Source organism: Panthera leo, chromosome D3 (assembly GCF_018350215.1).
Source record: "Panthera leo isolate Ple1 chromosome D3, P.leo_Ple1_pat1.1, whole genome shotgun sequence".
In the NCBI taxonomy this organism is placed as follows: domain Eukaryota; kingdom Metazoa; phylum Chordata; class Mammalia; order Carnivora; family Felidae; genus Panthera; species Panthera leo.
This window is the reverse complement of record NC_056690.1, coordinates 41405927-41428429: the sequence shown is the minus strand read 5'-3', so window position 1 is coordinate 41428429 and position 22503 is coordinate 41405927. Positions and strand designations below refer to the sequence as shown.

Below are 22503 nucleotides of genomic sequence, written 5' to 3'. Positions count from 1 at the left end.
TAGTAACTATTTTGGGCAGATCTACTAGCAACAAATTCCCTCAGTTTTTGTTTATCCGGGACTGTCTTAACCTTTCCTTTATTTTTGAAAGTTGAGTTTTTTCTTTTAATGCTTTGAACATGTTTGCCTACTGCCTTTGGTTCCATAGTTTCTGATGAAGAATCAGCTGTTAATCTTATTGCATATCCCTTGTGTGTGACTAATCTCTTCTGTCTGCTTTCAAGATTTTTTTTTTTTCTGGCTTTTAATAGTTTGATACTGATGTGTCTAGGTTTGGGTCTTTTGAGTTCCTTCTACTTGGTGTTTGAACTTCTTAGATTTGTAGATTAATGTTTTTCATCACATTTGTGGAAGTATTTGGCCATTATTTCTTCAAATCTTTCTCCTCTGTGGCTCTTATTATCCATATATTGATATGCTTGATGGTGTCCTATAGGTTTCTGAGATTGTGTTCATTTTTCTTTATTCTTTTTTCTTTTTGTTCCTCAGACTAAGTACACTCAGTTGACCTGCCTTTAAGTTCACTGATTCTTTGTTCTGCCAACTCAGATCTGCTAGTGAGCCACTTAACTGAATTTTTTTAAATTGCAGAACTTTTATTTGGTTCTTTTTTAAAAAAATAATTTCTGCCTCTGTTGTTTATTTGGTGAAACACTGTGCTCATACTTCACTATTTACTTCATGATTTCTGTTCATGTAATGCACTTTAAAATAGCTGATTTAAGGGCTCCTGGGTGGCTCAGTTGGTTAAGCATCCTACTCTTGGTTTTGGCTCAGGTCATGGTCTCATGGTTCGTGAGATCAAGCCCCTCATCCGGTTCTTTGCTGACAACGTGGAGCCTGCTTGGGATTCTCTTTCTCCCTTTCTGCCCTGCCCCCAAAATAAATAAGTATTTAAAAAATAAAATAGCTGATTTAAATCTTTGTCTAGTAAGTCTAGTGTCTGGGCTTTCTCTGAGACAGTTTCTTCTTACTGCTATTTTTCCTGTGTGTGGACTATACTTTAATTTGGCATGGCTTATAATTTTTTTCTTTTTTTAAAACTATTTTTAATGTTTATCATTTTTGAGCGAGAGAGAGAGAGAGAGAGAGAGAGAGAGAGAGAGAGTGTGTGTGTGTCTGTAGAGGAGGAACAGAGAGAGGGGGAGGCACAGAATCCAAAGCAGGTTCCAGGCTCTGAGCTGTCAACACAGAGCCCAATGCGGGGCTCGAACTCAGGAACTGTGAGATCACGATCTGAACCAAAGTTGGCCACCCAACCTACTGAGCCACCCAGGCGCCCCAGTTTACAATTTTTTGTTGAGAATAAGACATTTTAAATAATATAGTGTTGCAACTCTGGAAGTTAGATTGATCCTTCTCCCCAGGGCTTGTTTGTTGCTTCTGGTTTTTTTGTTATTTTTATAGTTTCCCCTCTAAACTAATTCTGTAAAGTCTGTATTCTTTATCTTGTGTTGCTAGCTAGTGATTGGACATTTCCTTAAATGTCTGGAACCATCAAGTCTTCCGAGCTTTTGCCAGTGCGTTCTGTTTGCATATTGGAGTATGTCTTTAATGCTCTGGTAGGAAGTTTAAAACTCTGCCTTAGTCTTTACTTCTTGCTTGCACAGAACCTCAAAGTCAGCCAGAAATGAAAGCTTAGGGCTTTCTTGAGCATGTGGCTAGCCCTGCATATGAGTATGCCCTTCTTCTCTATTCTCATGAATATGTTGCAGCTTTTAAAACCCACTATGGATCTCTCATTCTCCAGCTTTTCTTTGTCAGTTTTTGGCCAGGTTCTTATTTCCTCCCAGTTGTTTTCATTGCGTTCCTCAGCTGTGATCATAAATAATTACCATTGATAAGTTTTTGACAAATGACTGAGGGAAAAGTGGTTCACAGTGAGCAGGTTCTGAGTTGGGTCAAATAAAGGCAAACCCTGTGAGTGGAGGTTCCTTGGGAACTGTCAGACAAATCTAATAATGGCAGTTCTATGGGAAAGGGGCTTTAGGGGAACTCCAAACTTGCTCCAGTGACTCCTGGGTAGCTGGTTTTCACTGTGATTGTAAGGCTATCAGTTTTCAAGGCTTCTGTGGAGCTGGTGAGGCAGGAAGTGGGATTGGGCATGTTAAAACATCACAGAGCTCACTGTTCTGAGATTCAACTGTGTGTCTTGAATAAACACTCCTTGGATTGTTCAAGCCTTTGGTTAATACTTATTCTGAAAATGTTGATTTTTGACAATGTTTGCAGATGTTCTGTTGCTTTTATCAATGAGTGAGTTTTCATAGGTCCTTACTCTACCATTATGGAAGTGCTGACTCTGTTAACCGACTTTTGACAAATGCATTCACCTGTGTAATTCAAACCTCTAATAACATGTAGAACATTACATGAACCTAGAAAATTGGCTCATCGCTCAGGCATTATTATAATCATTGCCTTAGAAGTTAAATTCGGGGTGCCTAGGTGACTCCGTTGGTCGAGTGCCGGCTTCAGCTCAGGTCATGATCTCGCAGTTTGTGAGTTTGAGCCCTGCATCATGCTCTGTGCCGACAGCTCAGAGCCTGGAGCCTGCTTCAGATTCTGTGTCTTCTTCTCTCCCTGCCCCTCCCCTGCTCGCGCTCTTTCTCTCAAAAAGAAACAAACGTTTAAAAAAACAAAAGAGGGGTGCTTGCATGGCTCAGTTGGTTAAGCACCTGATTTTGGCTCAGGTCATGATCTCACGGTTCTTGAGTTCAAGCCTCTCACAGGACTCTCTATCAGTGCAGAGCCCACTTTGGATTCTCTGTCTTTGTCTCTCTCTGCCCTGCTCCTGCTGGTGCTCCATCTCTCTCTGCCCCTCCCCCGCTAGTGCATATGCTCTCTCTCATAAAAAACATTAAAAAAATTTTTTTTAAAAGAAGTTCAATTAGATACCTACAACATAATTGCTGTGTGGTCATAATCCAGATGTGTGTTGAATCAGTGCTACCTCCTGCTCAGCCATTGAAAGGTCCTCAACTTAGGTAGCCTTTTTTTTTTTTTTTTTAATAAAAATAGTATGCCACATAGCTTATTTCCCATGCCATTTTTTTTTAGGTTGTAGAAATGGACCCTCAACAGGATTTTCCCTAATTTTGCTAAAGAAAAAGTTCGTCTTCAATACTTTTCTGCAAATTTGGATGAACTTTTACTTTCTGGTATTGGTGTTACTTGAATTCAGAGAATGATTATGGAACATTTAGGCATCCTACTTTAATTGGGTTAGTTTCATTGTGTTGCATAGATTATTCCAGAAACTCTAATAAGGATCTGTGGCCATTTGTCAGTTTTATTGGAGGTAAAGCTTTCTTTATTGTGGGGTTATTCCCTTTGATAGGTTCAAGGTAGATATAAATATACATATGTAGTCACTCTACCCTATTTCCTGGCAACCACTTATATTTTAGTTTCTTTTACTAATTTTATTCTCTCTCTTGTTCCTTTTTCTTACTTTCAACATCTTCTGTGATTTCTTTTCTTGCATATTTTTTCTCTCTTTTATACAGTACTAATATATCAAAAAGATACAGTGTCCTTTTACATTGTATCAAGAATATGAATGTTTTTTGAAATTCTTTTGGATTATGTTATTCCTGAGGGATCTTTCTAAATTCTCTAGAGGAGTGCTTCTGTGATGCAAAAATTTTTGTAGGGTCTTAGATTATCTTTCTCTTGTACTTACCTTCATGAAGGGATGTTTATATAACCCTTGAGTGTAGATAAAGGAAATTTTCTGGACTTATTTACACAAGTCTGAAACCTAGACATTTGTGTTCTTAACCTTATTTGCTATGATAGGGTTTTTGCCTAGGTTAGATTTGCATAGATGGTTTGGGTTGAAAAGTAGACTTAATTCCTGGTGATTATGTCCATTCACTGTCAGTGACTAGAATTCTTAGTTTTGAATCAGTCTAAGTATGTGTGTGTTTAATCTCTGAGCCCATCTCTCTCTAAACTTTTGTGTATTTCCCGTATATGTTTTTAAGATAATATTGGGGGGTATTTTCAGGTTGTTTCCTAGAAACATTGCCATAATAATTAAAGTCTTAGAAACCATTTACTTTGTAGGGGGGGGGGGGGGGGCAGCTCGATCTCACAACCTTGGAATCATGAGCTGAGCCAGTATCAAGAGTCAGTTGCTTAACTGGCTGAGCCACCCAGGTGCCCCTACTTTTTTTTTTTTAATACATTAGGTTCATAGAATTTAATTACAGTTTTTGGTTTATAACAATTTATCAATTCAGGCATTGTATTTTTAAGGTTTATTGAAAAATTTAATAAGCCGAATAACCAGAATTTACCACCCAAACCAGTTAAGTAGCACAGTTTCTGTAACTTACATCTGTGTGTTCCTCCCTTGTTCTGTTTTTTTTCCTCTCCATCACAGTTAACTATCTTGAATTGTTTTTCTTATTTCCTTATTTGAACAAAATATTTTATTTTTTATTAAAAACAAAATTTTTTTAATGTTTATTTTTGAGAGACAGAGCGTGAGTAGGGGAGGGGCAGAGAGAGAGGGAGACACAGAATCTGAGGTAGGCTCCAACTCTGAGTTGTCAGCACATAGCCACCCAGGCCTGAGCCACCCAGGCCTGAGCCACCCAGGCGCTCCTCCTTATTTTTGTTTTTAAATGTTTGTTTATTTTGAGAGAGGGGAGGGGAGGGACAGATTGAGAGAGAGAGAGAGAGAGAGAGAGAGAGAGAGAGAGAGAGAGAGAGAGGGAAAGAGAATCCCCAGCAGGGGAGGCTTTGCTGTGTGCAACACAGGGCTTGATCTCACAAATCAAACTGTGAGCTCATGACCTGAGTCGATACTGAGATTCGGGATGCTTAACCAACTGAGCCATGCAGGTGCCCCCTTATTTCCTTATATTAAAAAAATCTAACTTTGCTTGTTTTTTGATGCTGCGAAAAAGGATAGTCATATGATATGTTGTTCTATAAGGGACTTGTATTTTCGCTTAATATTAGGTTACTAAGATTTCGTCTTTGTGTGGGTCTGTAGTTTTTTCTTTTTCATAACCATATAATATTCTTTTGTGCATACTTAAAATTGCACTGTATTTATCCAGTCTCCAGTCAGTGGGCATTTGGCTCCCCATGCCGCATTTGGCTCCCCATGCCACATTTGGCATTATAAGCATTACTATCTTACTTATAAGTGTTTATGTGTGTGTATAATGTTACATATGTATTTGCTAGTCCAAATCTAGGTAAGTTCTTAGATACCTAGAAGGGAATTTGTGGGTTAAAAGATAAAAGTTCCAATGTACAAGGTAGTAAATTGTTTTCCAGAGTGATTGTATTTATTTATACTTCCATCACTTATGTAAGTTTGAGGGTTTTTTTTTTCTTTTGAAAGTTTGGGTTTTGAAACTCACATATGAAGCCATTTGAGTCTGTTGTTTTGGTGGGAGGAATTTTTTACTATTGCTTTGATTTTTTAAATATAGTTATAAGAATATTTAGGCAATTACTGACTTAGTTTTGGTAAGTTATATTTTACTAGGAATTAGTCCATTTCATTACATTTTCAAGTTTAGTAGTGTATATTTACTGGTAATGTTTTCAAAGAAATAATGTGTGCTTTGATAAATTAAAAAATTTTTTTCTCTTTTCAAATTCTTTGATTTCTGCTCTTAATGTCCTTTTTTTTTTTTTTTTTCTTTTTTGGTGTAGTATCTTGAGGTGTGGAATCTTAGATGATTGATTTGAGATTTTTCTAAGATGATGATTTTGTGCTACAAATCTTTAAGAACTATTTTCACTACATCCCACAAGTTTTGATAATGGTGTATATTCATTGTCCTACAGTTTGGTGTATTTTTTATTTCCTTTGTAATTTGCTCTTTGATCCATAGATTGAGGAATGTGTTGTTCAATTTCTACGTGTTCTTAACATATTTTCCTCTTTATGTTGATGTCTAGTTTGGTTTTATTATAGTCAGAGGAAATATTCTCTATACACTCTATTTAAATTTGTTGTTGAGATTTGTTTTGTGCTCCAGAATATGATGTATTTGGGGGAATTTTCTGTGTCCTTGAAAAGAATATATATTCGGCTGTTGTTGGGAGGCGTGTTCTGTAAATGTCAATTTGATTCCATTCGTCGATATTGTTTAGTTCTTTTATATCCTTGATGGTTTTATATCCTTGCTGGTATATTCTTTTATATCCTTGCTGGAATTTTGAAGTCCCCCACTTATTTACAGGTGTGTTTCTTTTTTCACTTCTTAATTTCTGCTTTATGTATTTTGAACTTGTGTTAGTTTATGTATACGCAGTTAGAGAATTGTTATGCATTCTTGGTAAGTGGATCCTTTTATTATTCTGTAATGCTACTCTGTCCTTGATAATTTTCTTGCTCTGAAGTATATTTTATGTGATATTCTTTAGCTTTCTTTTCATTCATGTTTTCCTGGTTGGTATGTCTTTTCTTATCCATTTTCTTTTAACCTACCTGTATCATTATATTGGAAATTCTTGTAGACAATTTATACTTGGGTCACTTTTTTATTCATTTTATTTAGTGTATTTGTATTGTCACATTTACTATAGTTCTTGATATATATGTCAGGACTTAAGTATGTCTTGTATAGCTTCTCTATTCCTTTTATTTTTCATTTTTCTGGCCTTTTTATGGGTTACTCAACATACTTTTCTGTATTTTGCTATTTTTATAAAGTGATTTTGACTATATTTTTGGTTTTTTTTTTAGTGGTTCTGAGGAATACTGTATACATACATAACATTACATTGTACTAGTAAGGATATTTTACCACTTAAAGTGAATTTTAGAAATTTTAGCAAATTATTTAGGTTCCCTCACTGTCTCTCATTTATAATTGAGTTTTCTTAAGTTTTACCTCCATGTACATTGAGAACCATATCAAATGGTGTTATTTTGATTTCATCAGACTAATATAATTTAAAAACTCAAGAGGAGAATGAAGACCTATTTATCTATGTATTTGTTTCATTGTTCTTTTTTTTTTTTTTTTTTTGATCATTTCCTGGTGATACTCCTTATCAGCTTGCTTTGATGTTACTGCAGCTACTCCAGCTTTTACATTTGTGTTGATGGTAACTTTTTTTCCAACTTTTTAACCTATTGTCACTTTATATTTAGAGAGTTTCTAGAAAAAAAATAGTTTCCTTAAGGTAGAATATAGTTGTGTCTTAAAATTACACAATCGCTGCCTTTGAATTGAGGTTTCAGACCAGTTACATTACTGTGATTATTGGGATGTTTTGATTTAAACTCTGCGGTCTTTGTTATTTGTTTTTTTCATTATGTTTTTTTTGTTGTTGTTCCTGTTTTTCTTTTTTCTTCTGCCTTATTTTAAAATGAGTATTTTGTGTGTATTTTAAAATGAGTATTTTATTTCCTTTGTTGGCTTATTATTTGCTACCCTTGTTGTATTGATAATGTTAGCATTCAAAGTATGTATGTTCAATTTGTCACAGTCTATATCAAGTAATAATATACTACTTACATACAGTATTAGCATACCACAGCAGTAATACCTGTGCCATTTACTGTCTTAAAATTTATTTAGTATTATTTTGAGAGAAAGAGACAGAGTGTGAGCAGGGGAGGGACAGAGAGAGAGGGTGACACAGAATCCAAAGCAGGCTCCCGGTTCTGAGCTGTCAGCACAGAGCCCAGCACAGGGCTTAAATTCATTACCTGAATTCATTACCTGAAGTTGGATGCTTAACCAACTGAGCCAGGTACCCCCATGCCATTTACTGTCTTGATGTTTTGTTTTTACAAAGCTTCTGTTGATATATATTAAATATTGAATTGTATTCTTTTTATTTTCCTTTATTTTTATTTTTTAAGTTTATTTATTTTGAGAGAGAGAGAACACGCGTGAGCGGGGAAGGAGCAGAGTGGGAGGGAGGGAGAAAATCCTAAGCAGGCTCCGTGCTTTCAGCACAGAACCCAACATGGGGCTCGATCACATGAACTGTGAGATCAGGACCAAGAGTCAGATGCTTAACCGACTAAGCCACCCAGGTGCCCTCGTTATTTTCCTTTAAACAGGAGTCCTTCCCTCTGTTTAATTCACACATTCATCACCTTACATACTTCTTTTTTTTCCCTCTTAACGCAGAAGAAAAAAAAAATTAAAAAAAAAAAAGACAGTTAAGTTTAAATCAAAACATACCAATAGTCACAGTAATGTAATTGGTCTAAAACCTCAATTGAAAGGCAGAGAAGAGGATTTTTAAATTTTATTCTCTTAGCACATTTCAGTTATACATACAGTAGTGTTAATGATTAGATCCTCAGACCTTATTTTTCTTATAGCTGAAAATTTGTGTCTTTTCGCAACTGTTTCCCATTTCCTGACTCCCCAGCTTTTGTCAGACATTATTTGTAGCCTTTTCCATTTTTTCCTCTTTCTAGAACTATGCTTGTAGTGTAGTGAGATAGTTTCCTACTTTGGAAAGGTATGTCTTTTATACCTACTTTGATATTTTCTGTTCCTTTTCTTTATTTCTTATGGGTAAGTTCTCTGAATGCTGTCTTTGTATTTTCTCTTTCTAGCTGTGCCACATCTGATCTTTAGCTTTTCCATTGAGTGTAATAGGGGTTGTAGCCTCACCCCCAATTCTGTTTGTATCTCATATTGGGAAATGGTGTCCCTTGATACCTAGCCTTTATTTTGAGAACCCAGGGATGCTTACTCTCCAGAGTGTTGTTATGGTGCCATAAGAGGTTCTTTTGTGTCATGTTACTAGGAAATAAGAAATGTTTTTGCTATAATTCTCATTATTCAGAAATTATTTTTACAAGTTTAGAAGCAGTAAACAATTTTGAAGGGACAGTTCTAGGGGCAGTAGGATATATAAGGATACAGATATTTATTTAGTCTTGTTTGCTAAGAGAGTTTATGATTTAGTAGGGTGGGCCCAAGAAGGTGCATTTTTTGAGTTTCCAGGTGATGCTGATATAGCTGGTCTGGGGAATACATTTTGAGAACCACTGGACTATTTATCTTGACTTTGGGCTCTGATTCTTTTACCTTGAATGGGGGTGTTGTCTAGCTTAAGGGTCATTTTATTAACACTTAATAAAAGTGCTTTAACAATTTCCTTTGGCATCTAAGTAGCTTGTTTAAAGTCACTGCATTAATGTTTTATTTTAGTGATCATTCAGGATATGTTCGTCCAGTACCAGTGCCACGCAGTTTAAATAGTGATATTTCCTATTTTGGTGTTGGGGGCAAGCAGGCTGTTTTCTTTGTTGGACAATCAGCCAGAGTAAGTAAAAAGATTTCTTTTAAATGACAGTTGATTAAAATACTTGGAGGTTGATTCTGTCTAAATTACTAATTAGTTTAACTTTTAGGAATTTTTAAAGTAGTCTTTAATATTTAACAGATGATAAGCAAACCTGCAGATTCCCAAGATGTTCATGAACTTGTGCTTTCGAAAGAAGATTTTGAGAAGAAGGAGAAAAATAAAGAGGCAATATATAGTGGATATATTAGAAACAGAAAGGTATGATACATTTTAACTCATTAATTATAAAGTTGTTAAATTGGACAGATAGAGACAAGTACTTTTTTTTTCAATTTCTAGCTAAGATACTTAGCTATTGCTTTAAAAACTTGAAGGTATGGAATTTTCAAATTCCATTACTTTTTCTTCTTTTTGCTTTAGTCTTGTGAATAGCAAAAGTGACCATATACATGCTTTCTCAGGCTGGAAATCTTCAATGCAACAAGATGTCTCATGAAGCTGAGTAAACTTCCTTGGAAATTGATCATATAATTATAAACTTTTTCCCTTACACTGAGATTGATTTTTTAAATCTTTTTTTGTCAAACAGTTTCAGACTTAGAGTAGAAAACACTTATAGTATAGGGAAATAAGCTTTTAGGAAATCGGAGCTCCAGAGAAATAAATGAGTGATTTACTTTTGTTAGAAATTTGCATTCATATTCTAATTTTAATGAGCAGAATATTAATGAATTTGAGTCTTGGTGGTGAGTTATAGTATTGTATTATTCAACTTTTCTCCACTTGAAATATTTTAGAATTGTTTTAAAATCTTTAAAGTTTGAGCTTTTTAAGTCTTTTCTTATTCTAAAACAAGTTATAAAAAATTTATAGAAGAGTATAAATAAAAATGTGCTCAGATTCCAGAAAAAAATATCTAGTTGAATTTCTGGTCTTTTTTATTTTATTATATGGCTATAGGGTGTTTGGTTTTTTTGTTTTTTGGGGTTTTTTTTTGGTATTTTTAAATTTTAATTCCAGTGTTACACAGTGTTGTACATTAGTTTTGGTGTGCAATACAGTGATTCAACAATTCCGTATATTACTCATTGCTCATCAAGAGTACACTTATTGAAACTAATATAACACTGTAAATAACACTGGAATTAAGAATAAAACCTCCTTATTGGCATCTTGAGTTGGAAGGGGAAAGTATACTCTTAATCCCCTTCATCTACTTACTTTTTTTTTATATAACAGTTTTGAGCGCACATTTTTTTTTAACATTTTGAGTATTTCTCCATTTTATAAAATATTTTGCTGTACCACACACTTTTTATTATTTTTTTTAATGTTCATTCACTTTTGAGAGAGAGAGAGAGAGAGAGAGGGACAGCATGTGAGCAGGGGAGGGACAGAGAGAGAGGGAGACACAGAACTTGAAGCAGGCTCCAGGCTCTGAGCTGTCAGCACAGAGCCTGACGTGGGGCTCGAACCCATGAACTGTGAGATCATGACTTGAGCCAAAGTTGGATGCTTAACTAACTGAACCACTCAGGTGCCCTAGTACACACACATTTTTAATACCTTCATGGTGTTTTGTCTGAATGTGTTATAATTTGACTATTCTGTTGAGCATTTACTGTATTTAAAGGATTTTATTATAAATACACTGCCATGAATGTCTTTGCAGTTTTTTCTTCATATAGCTATTACAATCTTAATAGTTATGACAATGAATTTAAACTTTTTAAATGTTCATGGTGTGTATTACAAAATTGCTCTTCTAGAAGGTTAAACCCACATCTAATATACTCCCCAAAACAGTATGTGGAAGGGCCTATCTGATAATTTCCTTATTTTTAAAAAGTAGAGTGGAGGGGAAGGCAGTAAAATGCTGGCAATTTGACAGGTGAAAATAATACCTTTTCTTTATTAATGGGCTGATTTTTTTTTTAATACTTACAAGCCACCTTTATTTTCTGTATAACTTAACATTCTCTGTTTAGGAAATTTCTTCATTTTGCTCATCCCTCTTTTCCCCTTTTTAAGTTTGTTGTATTTATTACACAATTTATATATCATATTATATTTACATACTGATATTCCATCTTTGTCATCTTATGTTACCGTCACAAAGCCCTGTAAAGTATATTTGTGGAAATATTATGCTGTGTTAAAACTGGTGGAAAATAGGAGTTCAGAATTCAAGTGATTTTTAAAACTGTATAGGTATGATAAAGCTTGGATAGAACTAATGTCTCTTGGATCATCATTTCTGCCACTTTTTCCTGTGATTTTGTGCTTAATTTGTCCCAACATAGGTTTCATGGCTACTGGTAGGCCCTTGGTCCTTTTCTTTTTCTGGACAATCTTTTCCAGCCTACTATTTGGCTTCTCCAACTTTTACACACAGTTATTACAATGTGTACAGAGTTGGTGGCTCTTGACGTACAACCAGGAGTCTTGCTTTTTCTAGGAGGCAATATATATGCTACTTAATACTAACAGTTCTTAAATCTGTATTTGTCAAGACTTTTCTCTTAAGATTGAGACACTGAATCAGGCTGGACTCCATTGAGGAAATAAATCATTGTAGGCTCTTCAAACAGAAAAGGATTTAATAAAAGGAATTTGATGTTTGCATGATTTTTGAAAGCGCTAGGAGTGGGCTTTTGGCTGAGCCTTATAGAAAGCTATTGGGACACTCTGAAGTGACCTTCAAGGCATGCTGTAACATCTGCTATAACCAGGTAGCTGGAGGACCACCACTGGATCTGGAATTTAGAAACACCCTGCCTTATCTGTGATCCAGGTGTTGGAAAGGTCTTGCTGCCACAATTGTTCCCAACATCAAAACACAGACCTTCTGGCTATAACCCGTGCTGTATCAGTGCTAACACTTGAAGCCAGAACTTGAATATTGGTCTTTCAGTACCTTGCATGATAACAGAAGACGTTCAAGACATCTCAGGAAATGGGCTTTGAGTCATTTTCCTTTTCTAAATCTTTGGCTACTACATCTAATTGATGAAACCGAATTCGCATCCACAACCTAAAATGTAAGGGAGTCTGAAAGGTAGACTTTTGGTTTTGCATTCTCTGCAGCCCAGGAAGGGACAACAAAAGGTGGGATGAATTGGTGCTGAATACCAACTGATTACATCTGGTATACTCATTTCCAATTTCAGTTAGATGTCCTTCCAGATGTTCCATAAAGAACTCACTTTTGGTACCTCTGAAATCAGATTATTATCTACATCTTTCCCTATTCTTTCTTTCTCTTCACCTTTCCTCTACCCTTTTCAATTAACAGTATCCCTTGGCCAGAGTAGTTAGTAATTATGTAATCCTTGTTAATCATTCACCATTCAGTTCTGACTTTTAAAATAGTTTTTCATCTACCCTCTCTTCCATCCATTTTCACTGCTTCTTTCAGCCTTTCCAGCCTCATCTTTCATCATATATTTAATATATACTTCAAACTACCTTGTTTGCCTTACACTCTCAAATCCTTCATATTCTCATGGGGCTGGAATGTTCTAATCTTCTGGGAAAATGTCACACTCTTTAATTCTGTAGCTCTTGGTTCATATCTTTATAATGGCACATTGTTTTGTAATCACTTGTTTCTCATCTATTAGATGGAATTTATAGGGAGGAGGGGCACTGTCTTAGTTAACTCTTATCTTCCTTGTGCCTATATTGAGTCATAGGACTTAGAAGGTGCTTGATAAATATTTGGTAATGAACCCACATCATTAGTAAACCCAAACTAATCCACTAAGCTCTCAAAGGGTATAAAATGTTATTTGTATACTGTATGTTGTAGCTGTAGTGTTAGTGTGTAGCGATGCATTGGAATGGTTTTGGAGGGTTGGTTTGTTTGAGTGTTTATTTTTTTGAGCAAGAGAGATAGAGGGTGTGTGCATGTGCCCAAGTAGGGGAGGGGCAGAGAGTGAGGGAAAGAGAGAATCCTAAGCAGGCTCCGCATTCAGCAAGGAGTCTGATGGGGGGCTTGATCTCAAAACTGCGAGATCATGACTTAAGCTGAAATCAAGAGTCAGACGCTTAACCATCTCTGGCACCCTTAGAGGGCTTGTTTTTATTTACTTAATGTGCTGTAGTAATAGATGCTTATTAAAAAAAAACAGTTTCCTAGATGTAATAGTTCAGCGTGTATCCTTACAAGCTTTTATGTATATAGCAACATACATAGTGTATGTATGTATATACATGTAATTTTAACACATATAGACTAACTGTAAAAACGAGACATTTGTAATTCTTACCCTCAAACACTCCCTGTTCTTTCCCCCTCCCCACTTTCCTTCTGAGCAAGCTATAGATATTCTCTGAAACTGGACTAGGGCACAGGATGATTTTACTCCCTTTTAAACACAGTTCCTTTGGGCTAAGCCAGCTGGGTTCAGGCTGCATCCCAGTTTTCTTGAACATGGAGAGCTGGGCATTTGTCCTGACCAATTTAAGTGGTAGGTATCTCAAGGAAGAATTCTTTCCACCCTAGAGTAAGTGTCCTCAGTTTTTTTTCAGCATTTTTAAACTCAGTATTTGTTGTTGTTGTTTTACCTTTTCTTTTATGATTCTACAATTGGTTTAGCATTATGGTATAGGGTATTCCTGTATATATGCCACATTAGCAATTTATGTTAAAGCTATCCTGCTCTCACAGCATTGTCACATACTCAGCTGATTTGTATTGGACCATTTTCCTTCAAAAGTTTTTTGAAGCCTGTTTATGGAACTATCCAAGCAAATCATATTAAAAGTCAATGTAAATGTTATTTGTTTATTACAATTAAGTGTATCTAACCTATTGTATTTATATTCACTCTCCTAGCCATCTGATTCTGTTCACATTACAAATGATGATGAAAGATTTCTACATCATCTTATCTTAGAGGAGAAAGAAAAAGATAGCTTTACTGCTGTGGTTATCACAGGAGTACAACCAGAACACATACAGTACTTGAAAAATTATTTTCTTCTTTGGACAAGACAGTTAGCGTAAGTAATTATTTGAGGACATGTTACTACTTTTTAAAGACAAAATATTACAGATACATCAAAAACCTCTTTGCTGTGTGTTTTGTGCCTCATTTCCTTCCCTTCAGTACAGTAACCAGTGCTCTGATCTTGGCATTAAAATACTTCTCTATTCTGTAAATAAATATTGATGACTTGCAGTATGTTGGTCGTTATTTGAAGGACAGGCTTTTGAGACCTGTCATAAAATTTAAAATAAACTTAGGAACTTATATCAAATTCAGCACCATCACTTTCATATTCCCCTTTTGTGGTTCTTCTCTGTAGCACCTATCATAATCTTCCGTACCATGTATTTTTTTTTAATTTTTTGTCTGCCTTCCCCTATTGGAATCTTTTTTATGTACTACTATATCCCTAGTGTTTCCTGTTAAGTAATAGATGCTCAATAAATGTTTATCGAATGCATGAAGTCTGTTAAAATAAAAATATGCAAATTGGCCTATATGATCTAATAATACTGAAAATAAATTGTTGTATATCTATTCCAGGACAACTTTTAGGGAGTGTGACATATTCCATTAGACTAAATCATCAGAATGTTTAATGGTTCTTAGTTTTTTCTCTGTAAACCTAGTAAGGACCATTTATTTCCATAATTTGCATTAGTCTGAATTACTGAGTATGGCAAAAATGGGTACAACTGCACAAAATTTACATTTTTTAAAAAACATTTTTTGTATTTACCCAAAAGACTAACTAATGTACTTAATTTGAGATTTTTTTTTTTATTTTGTAGAGAAATGTATACTAACAGTTTAAAAATTTTTTATAGGAAAATAATTTTATTTTAGAAGTATCTTTTCTTCTTGCTGCGTATTGATGTTTATTGACTCTGTAACCTAAGAATTTTAAATAGGACTTTGGAATTTTTATTCTCGAAGTACACATCTCATTAGCTATTTTGTAATGATTTCTTTTAACCAAAGGAGCTCAGTGTACATAACACAGAATATAATCTTGCTGTAGCAAAGAATAATCTATTACTTTAACCATTCTTTGAAATTCTTTTAAGCTATTTATAGCACTTTCTTAATGTATTCTTGTAAACTAACTGTTGATTACGGTAACACTTTTGATATGCATGAGGAAAGACCTAAAGATTTTCAGTGATTTCCTTTTATTTCAGTATTTTAAAGATTAGCTAGGATAATTTTTTACAAATAAAATTCACATGAAGGAATATTGCAAATACTTGTTTGAAGAGTAAATAATAACATAGTATGGTTTAGCCCTAAATAATCTTACCAAAAAACTTTTAAAACTTAAAAACAAAGTAGCAGTGAGTTGTGAATTGGTTTTTAAAGGGATTATGTTGAATTTATTAGTTTTGCTTTAGGAATGTTAGGGGAAGAATGTCTCAATGCTGTAAGAGAGGAGAGACGAGAGTTATAGAATAACATTCTCATATTCAGATAGTTTAAAAATATCCAATCCTATGTACTCCCTGATTATTTAAGTCTCTTTTAGAACATTCCTGACAAGTAGAATTATAGTCTCTTGCCTTCTAGTTCTCATACTATACTTCTTAGAAGTGTAATTTATGTGGGCTTTTGATGTTGGAAGGGCCAGGATTGTAGTCCACCTCTCTCCAACTCTAGTTTTGTAACCTTAAATTGTGTGAACTCCTTGCACCCCAATTTCTATATCCATAAAGTGAGATCGTAATACCTGGCATTTCAAATTGTTTATACCGTTAAATGGTATACTGTATTTAAGAATGCTTAGTATAGTGCTTGGCTGGTACCTACCAAATAGATACTGCCAAATAGTGGTCATAAAAATTATTTTTGTAGGTTATTATGTGAACTGTAATTTTATGAATTAAATTGAATTAAAAGTATAAAGTTATTTTTCTACATTTTAGGCATATTTATCATTACTATATTCATGGCCCAAAAGGCAATGAAAAACGTACATCAAAAGAAGTTGGACCTTTCAACAACATTGATATTGAAGTAAGATAAAATTCTTTTTTAAAATATTACAAGTTATTAGGTATCTGTTCCAGTTCCAAATGACTTTGGATAAGAAAAATCAGTCAATAGACAACCCTTCTTTCTTTGTCTTTTACCAAAGTATTTTGGCAATTTAATATTTAAATAGAGAGATCATTATTAGATCTATGTAGTTTTTGAACCTTTATTTACTATAGTATTTGCTTTCTTTTTCTCCTGTCTTCTTTAGAGATGTGAGTTGTTGCTGAACATCAGATATCAAAGTGGGGAGGAAAAGGGATATAAAGTTTCTCTTTGTTCATAAAAGTCTTATGATGGTGAAGTAAGATTTAGAAGTATAGAACATGAATATTGGGTTCTCCATATCCTTGCCCACATCTTGGAAAGAATTTCACATGCATCGTTGTCTCACTTCCTACCTCTAGCAAGAAGCCTTAAATGTACTCCTGAGTTAATTGTTCTTTAGCTCTGCTTTGCTTATGTTCTATTTTTTTAAGTAGTATATTGTGTTCCTTATTGGGTTGCTACTTATGGTTATTTAACCCATATATAAATATATTTAATTAAGCTATATGATTACTTGTTTAAATACAAGTTTTTACCTATTCTGTTGTTAGATCATAGTTGAGAGCAAAAGTGAAGTCACCATAGAATTTAATTATTTTTGTTTTATTTTTATTTTAGATTTCTATGTTTGAAAAGGGGAAGGCACCTAAGATTGTCAACCTAAGGGAAATAGAAGATGACATGCAGACGTTGTATATAAACACAGCAGCTGATAGTTTTGAGTTCAAGGCTCATGTTGAAGGCGATGGTGTAGTGGAAGGGATTATTCGATACCACCCTTTCTTATATGATAGAGAAACTTACCCTGATGATCCATGCTTTCCATCAAGTATGTTAATCTGTTATCTTAGCTACAAAATGTGAAGTTGTGATTTAGAATTTTTTAATGATTATTATTAGTTGGGCTCTTAGGGCTAGATAAATTTTAAAACTTGTTTTCTTAAGCATGTCTTAAATTCTTACGTATTTATAATTTTTATAATTCTTGATTTATGTGTGTATTCACTTCCAGATGAGTAAAGCACTGGCTTTAAAGAATATTACATATTCTTTTCTCATGAATTGCTTACTGAACTTTTAGCTATGTACTGCATATTAATCCTTTATATATTGTTTTCTCATTATCTTTGTAGGTATTTATAAATAAGTTTTAAGCTTTTCATAGTCATGTCAGTTTTTTTTTTTTTTAATGCTTTCTGATTTTGTCTTGCTTTGGAAAGCCTTCTTATATTTCCAGATTATAAAAATGTCCTGTAGTTCTCTTTAAAAGCCATTTTATGTTTAGATCTTTAATGCATGTATAATCTCCTTTTTTTGTACTACAATGAGGTAGGGCTTTGCCTTAATATTTTCCATGTGAGTATTTGGTTTTGTACCACCAGTTACTTAATGTTACTGTTTTTTAAATAGTTTGAAATATTTTATAATACTGAGTTCCAATAAGTACACACATTTGAATTCTTTAAGTTATTGATCTATTTTATATTTGTATATATGAGTAATGATACTTTTATAGCTTCGTATTGTATGTTGATACTTGCAGATCAGGACACTTAACATTCGTTTTTGAGAAAATTCTTAATCTTTTGCTCTTTTGGGTAACCTTTGGAATCACTTTGTACATTCACTTAAAAAAAATCCTGGTGGGGGGGCGCCTGGGTGGCGCAGTCGGTTAAGCGTCCGACTTCAGCCAGGTCACGATCTCGCGGTCCGTGAGTTCGAGCCCCGCGTCAGGCTCTGGGCTGATGACTCGGAGCCTGGAGCCTGTTTCCGATTCTGTGTCTCCCTCTCTCTCTGCCCCTCCCCCGTTCATGCTCTGTCTCTCTCTGTCCCAAAAATAAAAAAAACAAAAAACAAAAAACGTTGAAAAAAAAAAATCCTGGTGGAGTACTGAGATTGCATTGAATACATAGAGTAACAATATTAAACTTTCTCATTCAGAATACTTGTTAGTCTTGTGAGTTCTGGAACCAGATTTCCTAATGTAAGTCCCATCTTTGACACTTTATGTTGTGTAAACTTTGACAAACTACTCCTTATCTGTTTCTTTATCTGTGAAATGGGAGGTAATCTCTTTCCTTGTAGAGGTGTTGTGAATTTTAGATAAGAAGCTGGTGCAAATCCTTAGAATAGTGTCCAACATTATTAGTAAGTGTGGCTCTACCTTCCACAATGTAGCTGACCCCTTTTTAATTTGCCAACCTTTTGTCATTTTTGTATGCTGTAGACAAAAAGATAAAGTTCTTCAAGTGGTATCTTAAAATAAGAATCAATAAGTTGTGTGGTCCAGAGGGATTCTCCAAGAGCAAAGTGATTGGGTTTGATTGAAAGGAACTTCTTTGTTGAGTGTTTTTTGGGGGAAGAAGAGTTTATTTTGTGTAGGTGCCTGAATGCCGAAATAACTAAGGTGTTACTCTATCAGGACCATAGTGTTTGATCCTAATTTGTTTGGATATATGAAAATGTGTTGCTCAGAAGCATAAAAGTGTTATAGACAATTGTGCTAATAATGCTTCTGATGCTTTGTGATATGTTATAATTGTAGCTGTATCACCTGAATTTGATCTTTGAAAATTTAATAGGTTATTTAAAGTAAAATTAAGTTTAGTGTTATTGATTAATTTGTTCAAACTAGGCACAGTTGCTGCTACTAGATACTGTAGATTTCTCAGATGATTTTTATGTGAACCTACTGGTTCTGACAGAATTGTGAAACTTGTATTTGAGGTACAGTATTCAAGCTTCTGTATTTGTAGGGAAGAGCGATTCTGCTATAGGGCATAGTCTCTTTGCATGTGTGACTCTTCTACACTGTAAATAGATTTTAAAGATTGCAGGCTTAGCAGCTCGTGTAGTACTCCTAACACAGATTGATAAGTAATGTAAGTAATTATATATTAATATAAATAAGAACACCATTGATAATGGGGAACAACTTCAGAAATCTGCCTTTCTGAGGGCAAACTAAAGTTGTCATTAAGTTTTACAGAAAACAGTGTGAGAGACCTAATGAGTTTTTGTCATAGTTTCTCTGAAGCAACTTTAATATTTCACTTAAAGAAGTGGTATAAATTGCATAAACTCTATAGCAATAAACATTTTGCTCTACTCATGCATTTGCTTTAGAATTAAAAGATGAAGATGATGATGATGATTGTTTTATACTTGAGAAAGCAGCAAGAGGGAAAAGGCCTATTTTTGAATGTTTTTGGAATGGACGGCTAATACCATATACATCTGTTGAAGAGTAAGTTTTGATTTTTGCTGAAATTACATTGATTTATAAACCTTATCTTTTACTAACTGATGTTTTATTCTGTTCAAGTTTTGACTGGTGTACTCCTCCAAAGAAGAGAGGGCTTGCGCCAATTGAATGTTACAATAGAATATCTGGTGCATTATTCACTAATGACAAATTCCAGGTCAGCACAAATAAACTGACTTTTATGGATCTTGAGCTAAAATTGAAAGACAAGAACACCCTTTTCACAAGGATTTTAAATGGACAGGTATGATTTTAAATATAAATTTTGAATATTTGCCTGTGTTCTATTTTAAGTACAAGAAAAATCACAAGTAGTATAGACTTGTACTGATAATTTTTATGCTTTTTATTTTATTAAATCAAAAGAATATAAATTCTTGAGCATTTATGTGTTTACATTACTCAAAAATTTCAAACTGATTAGGCTGTGTTTGGATGAAAATTTTACAGATATTTAGATCTTAATATTAAGACCTATGACAGTGAATAGAAGCTACAGAAGCATGTCCATTTGATGAGAGCAAATAAAATAATATTTTATACTGTAAGGGCTGTACATTGAAGTGCAGTATAAAAATTTGGTAGGCTTAACTTTCTTCAGTGATAAGATTGGTTTTCCAGTTGCAAGTTAATAAATTTAAGGTGAAATCATTTTTTATTTTGTTCCATTTTCATTTGGAAATGGTATATTATACAGTAAGATATGTAGGAAGAAATGAACTTCATGTGTCATTGTCTGTGAAAGCATGTACTGTGGAGGTTTTTTTTCCCTACTAATTCTCTTAAAGACAGGCATTAAACAGCTTATGCTTGAGTGTAAATCTTTCTATACTATCTTCCAACAGGGTGAAGAATGGTAAACAATAACACATTTTCTTATTATTAGAAAACACTTAATTTTCTATACGTGTTTTAACTTTTTTTGAATGGGTACTATATATATACATATACACATACATATACATACGTATATATATGTATATATAATATGTAAAAGGAAAAATGTGTTCAGTATAGCAGTGTTTCTCAACCCTTTTTTCATTATCCTCCTCATAAGGAGCTTTTTAGACCTTTTTTTCCCCTGATCACTCCCCCAATTATATTTTAATACCATAGATACGCTATAGGTATGTTTACTGTGTGTGTGTATATATGTATGTATGTGTGTGTGTGTATGTGTGTATGTATATATGTATGTATGTATATGCATGCTTGATAAATGGAGAGAAATTTTTATCACCTTTCTCTTTCTGCTAGGCAGCCAGTATTCATCATTTTTGGTGTACTCTTAAATTCGTACCAGAGAAGGAAAGCTTTTTGTTGTTGGTAGTGACCATTGAGACCTTGGTTCCAAAGATGATAGCAAAGACTTTTTTTCTTTAGTAATGCTTTTGTTAGAAATCTAAATTTGTATGGGAGAAAGTTCCAGCAGAATATTTTAATTTTCTATTAGGTTTTCTGAGGGTGGGGTATGTGGAAGAAAAAAAGGAATGAATGACAAGCATCTATGGTTATATTTGTTTACTAGTAGCTATATTTCATAGAGCATTAAAAATTGTTTTTTACAGGAACAGCGAATGAAAATTGATAGAGAATTTGCTTTATGGCTGAAGGACTGTCATGAGAAGTATGACAAACAAATAAAATTTACATCTTTTAAAGGAATAATTACACGTCCCGATCTTCCTTCTAAAAAGCAGGGCCCCTGGGCGACATACTCAGCAATAGAATGGGATGGAAAAATATATAAAGCAGGGCAGCTGGTAGGTTTAACTTATTTCTGGATTCGGTTTTGAATAGAATTTGAAACTAAATGAGATGTATTAGAATTTAACAACAAAATAGTGCATGTATTGGCTCCTCAGGAGCCAGGAAAGAATGAAAATATCAAACTGATTTTAATGGCATAATTTAATGTGGCACTTATTAAAAACCTGTTTCCCAAAGGCTCTATTAGTAAGCTTTTTATTTTTTTTTTCTTGCACTAAACTTTACTCAAATGGAGAGTCTTAAATTTTTTTAATGTGATGTAATGAGGTTTTTGCTTTGTTTTTGTTTTTTTTTTTTTTTACTAAATTTTCGTTACCTGTTTGCTGCTTGTAAGTTACTCTGCTTGTTGATTACATTATAGAGAATGAAGAGATCTAGGAGAGAGATCTTTTGTCCTTAGGGACATTATAGTCTAAACTTGGTAGTAACCTAAACATAAATAATAATAGATAAGAGAACAAGTGCTTGAAAGGAGAGAATGAATACTGCTTTGGCAGTTTGGAAGGAGAGGAGAGCATTTTCTGACTATGAATGGGCCTGGGAGAAGAGCATATCATGACATTCTTTGGGCAAGAAGTGGCATTTGTATGAATCTTGAAAGAGGTAGAGAGTTGGGTGTTTATGCAGATACTACAAAGGTTGAAGGTGTCCATTCACTCTGTAGTGGGAAAGGAGTCATCGTGTATTTAAAGCCTGGGAATTGTATGTGATCATCTAGAGAGGTGTAATGTGTGAAGTTAGAGCCTGGCTTTTCCAACACATAGGGGGGTTAGGATGAAAAGGATGCACTGGCAAAGGAAAATGAAAGGGATAAAGATAGAAGGAAACCCTGAAGTCAAGCAGTGAGTTACAAGGAGGAAGTGAACACTTTTGTCAAGTTCTGTGTGGTAGTTGAATAAGGTGCTTTCTCAGAGACCATAATCTGAACGCAGACAACAATACAGGTAAGTGCAGTGAAACAGCAAGTAGTAAAGTTGGGTTGTCCTGCAGCATGTTGTGTGTGAAAGGAAATAGTTTAGAAATGAGGCCGAAAAAGTAGGTTGTGTATAAACTCTTGTAGTCCCTGTCAAGAGTTTCTGAATTGAACTAATGAAAATTATCTTTAGATTTTTAAAGCCACATAAGGAAAAGAAGTACCCA

General features: G+C 34.2%; 1 protein-coding gene across 4 annotated transcripts in view; it reads left to right on the top strand.

Moving 5' to 3' along the window:
• Positions 1-22503, top strand: part of SMCHD1 (structural maintenance of chromosomes flexible hinge domain containing 1) — a 167728-nt gene that overhangs the window by 20158 nt on the left and 125067 nt on the right. For all 4 annotated transcript variants that reach the window (XR_006195121.1, XM_042909996.1, XM_042909997.1 and 1 more), the window contains exons 6-13: positions 9162-9276; positions 9397-9516; positions 14099-14265; positions 16172-16262; positions 16947-17157; positions 19455-19575; positions 19654-19837; positions 21162-21356. Coding sequence is in view for 3 of the 4 variants with exons in the window: in XM_042909996.1 (XP_042765930.1) it covers positions 9162-9276; positions 9397-9516; positions 14099-14265; positions 16172-16262; positions 16947-17157; positions 19455-19575; positions 19654-19837; positions 21162-21356 (1204 nt within the window). In the remaining variant the exon portion in view is untranslated. The remainder of the gene's footprint in view (positions 1-9161; positions 9277-9396; positions 9517-14098; positions 14266-16171; positions 16263-16946; positions 17158-19454; positions 19576-19653; positions 19838-21161; positions 21357-22503) is intronic.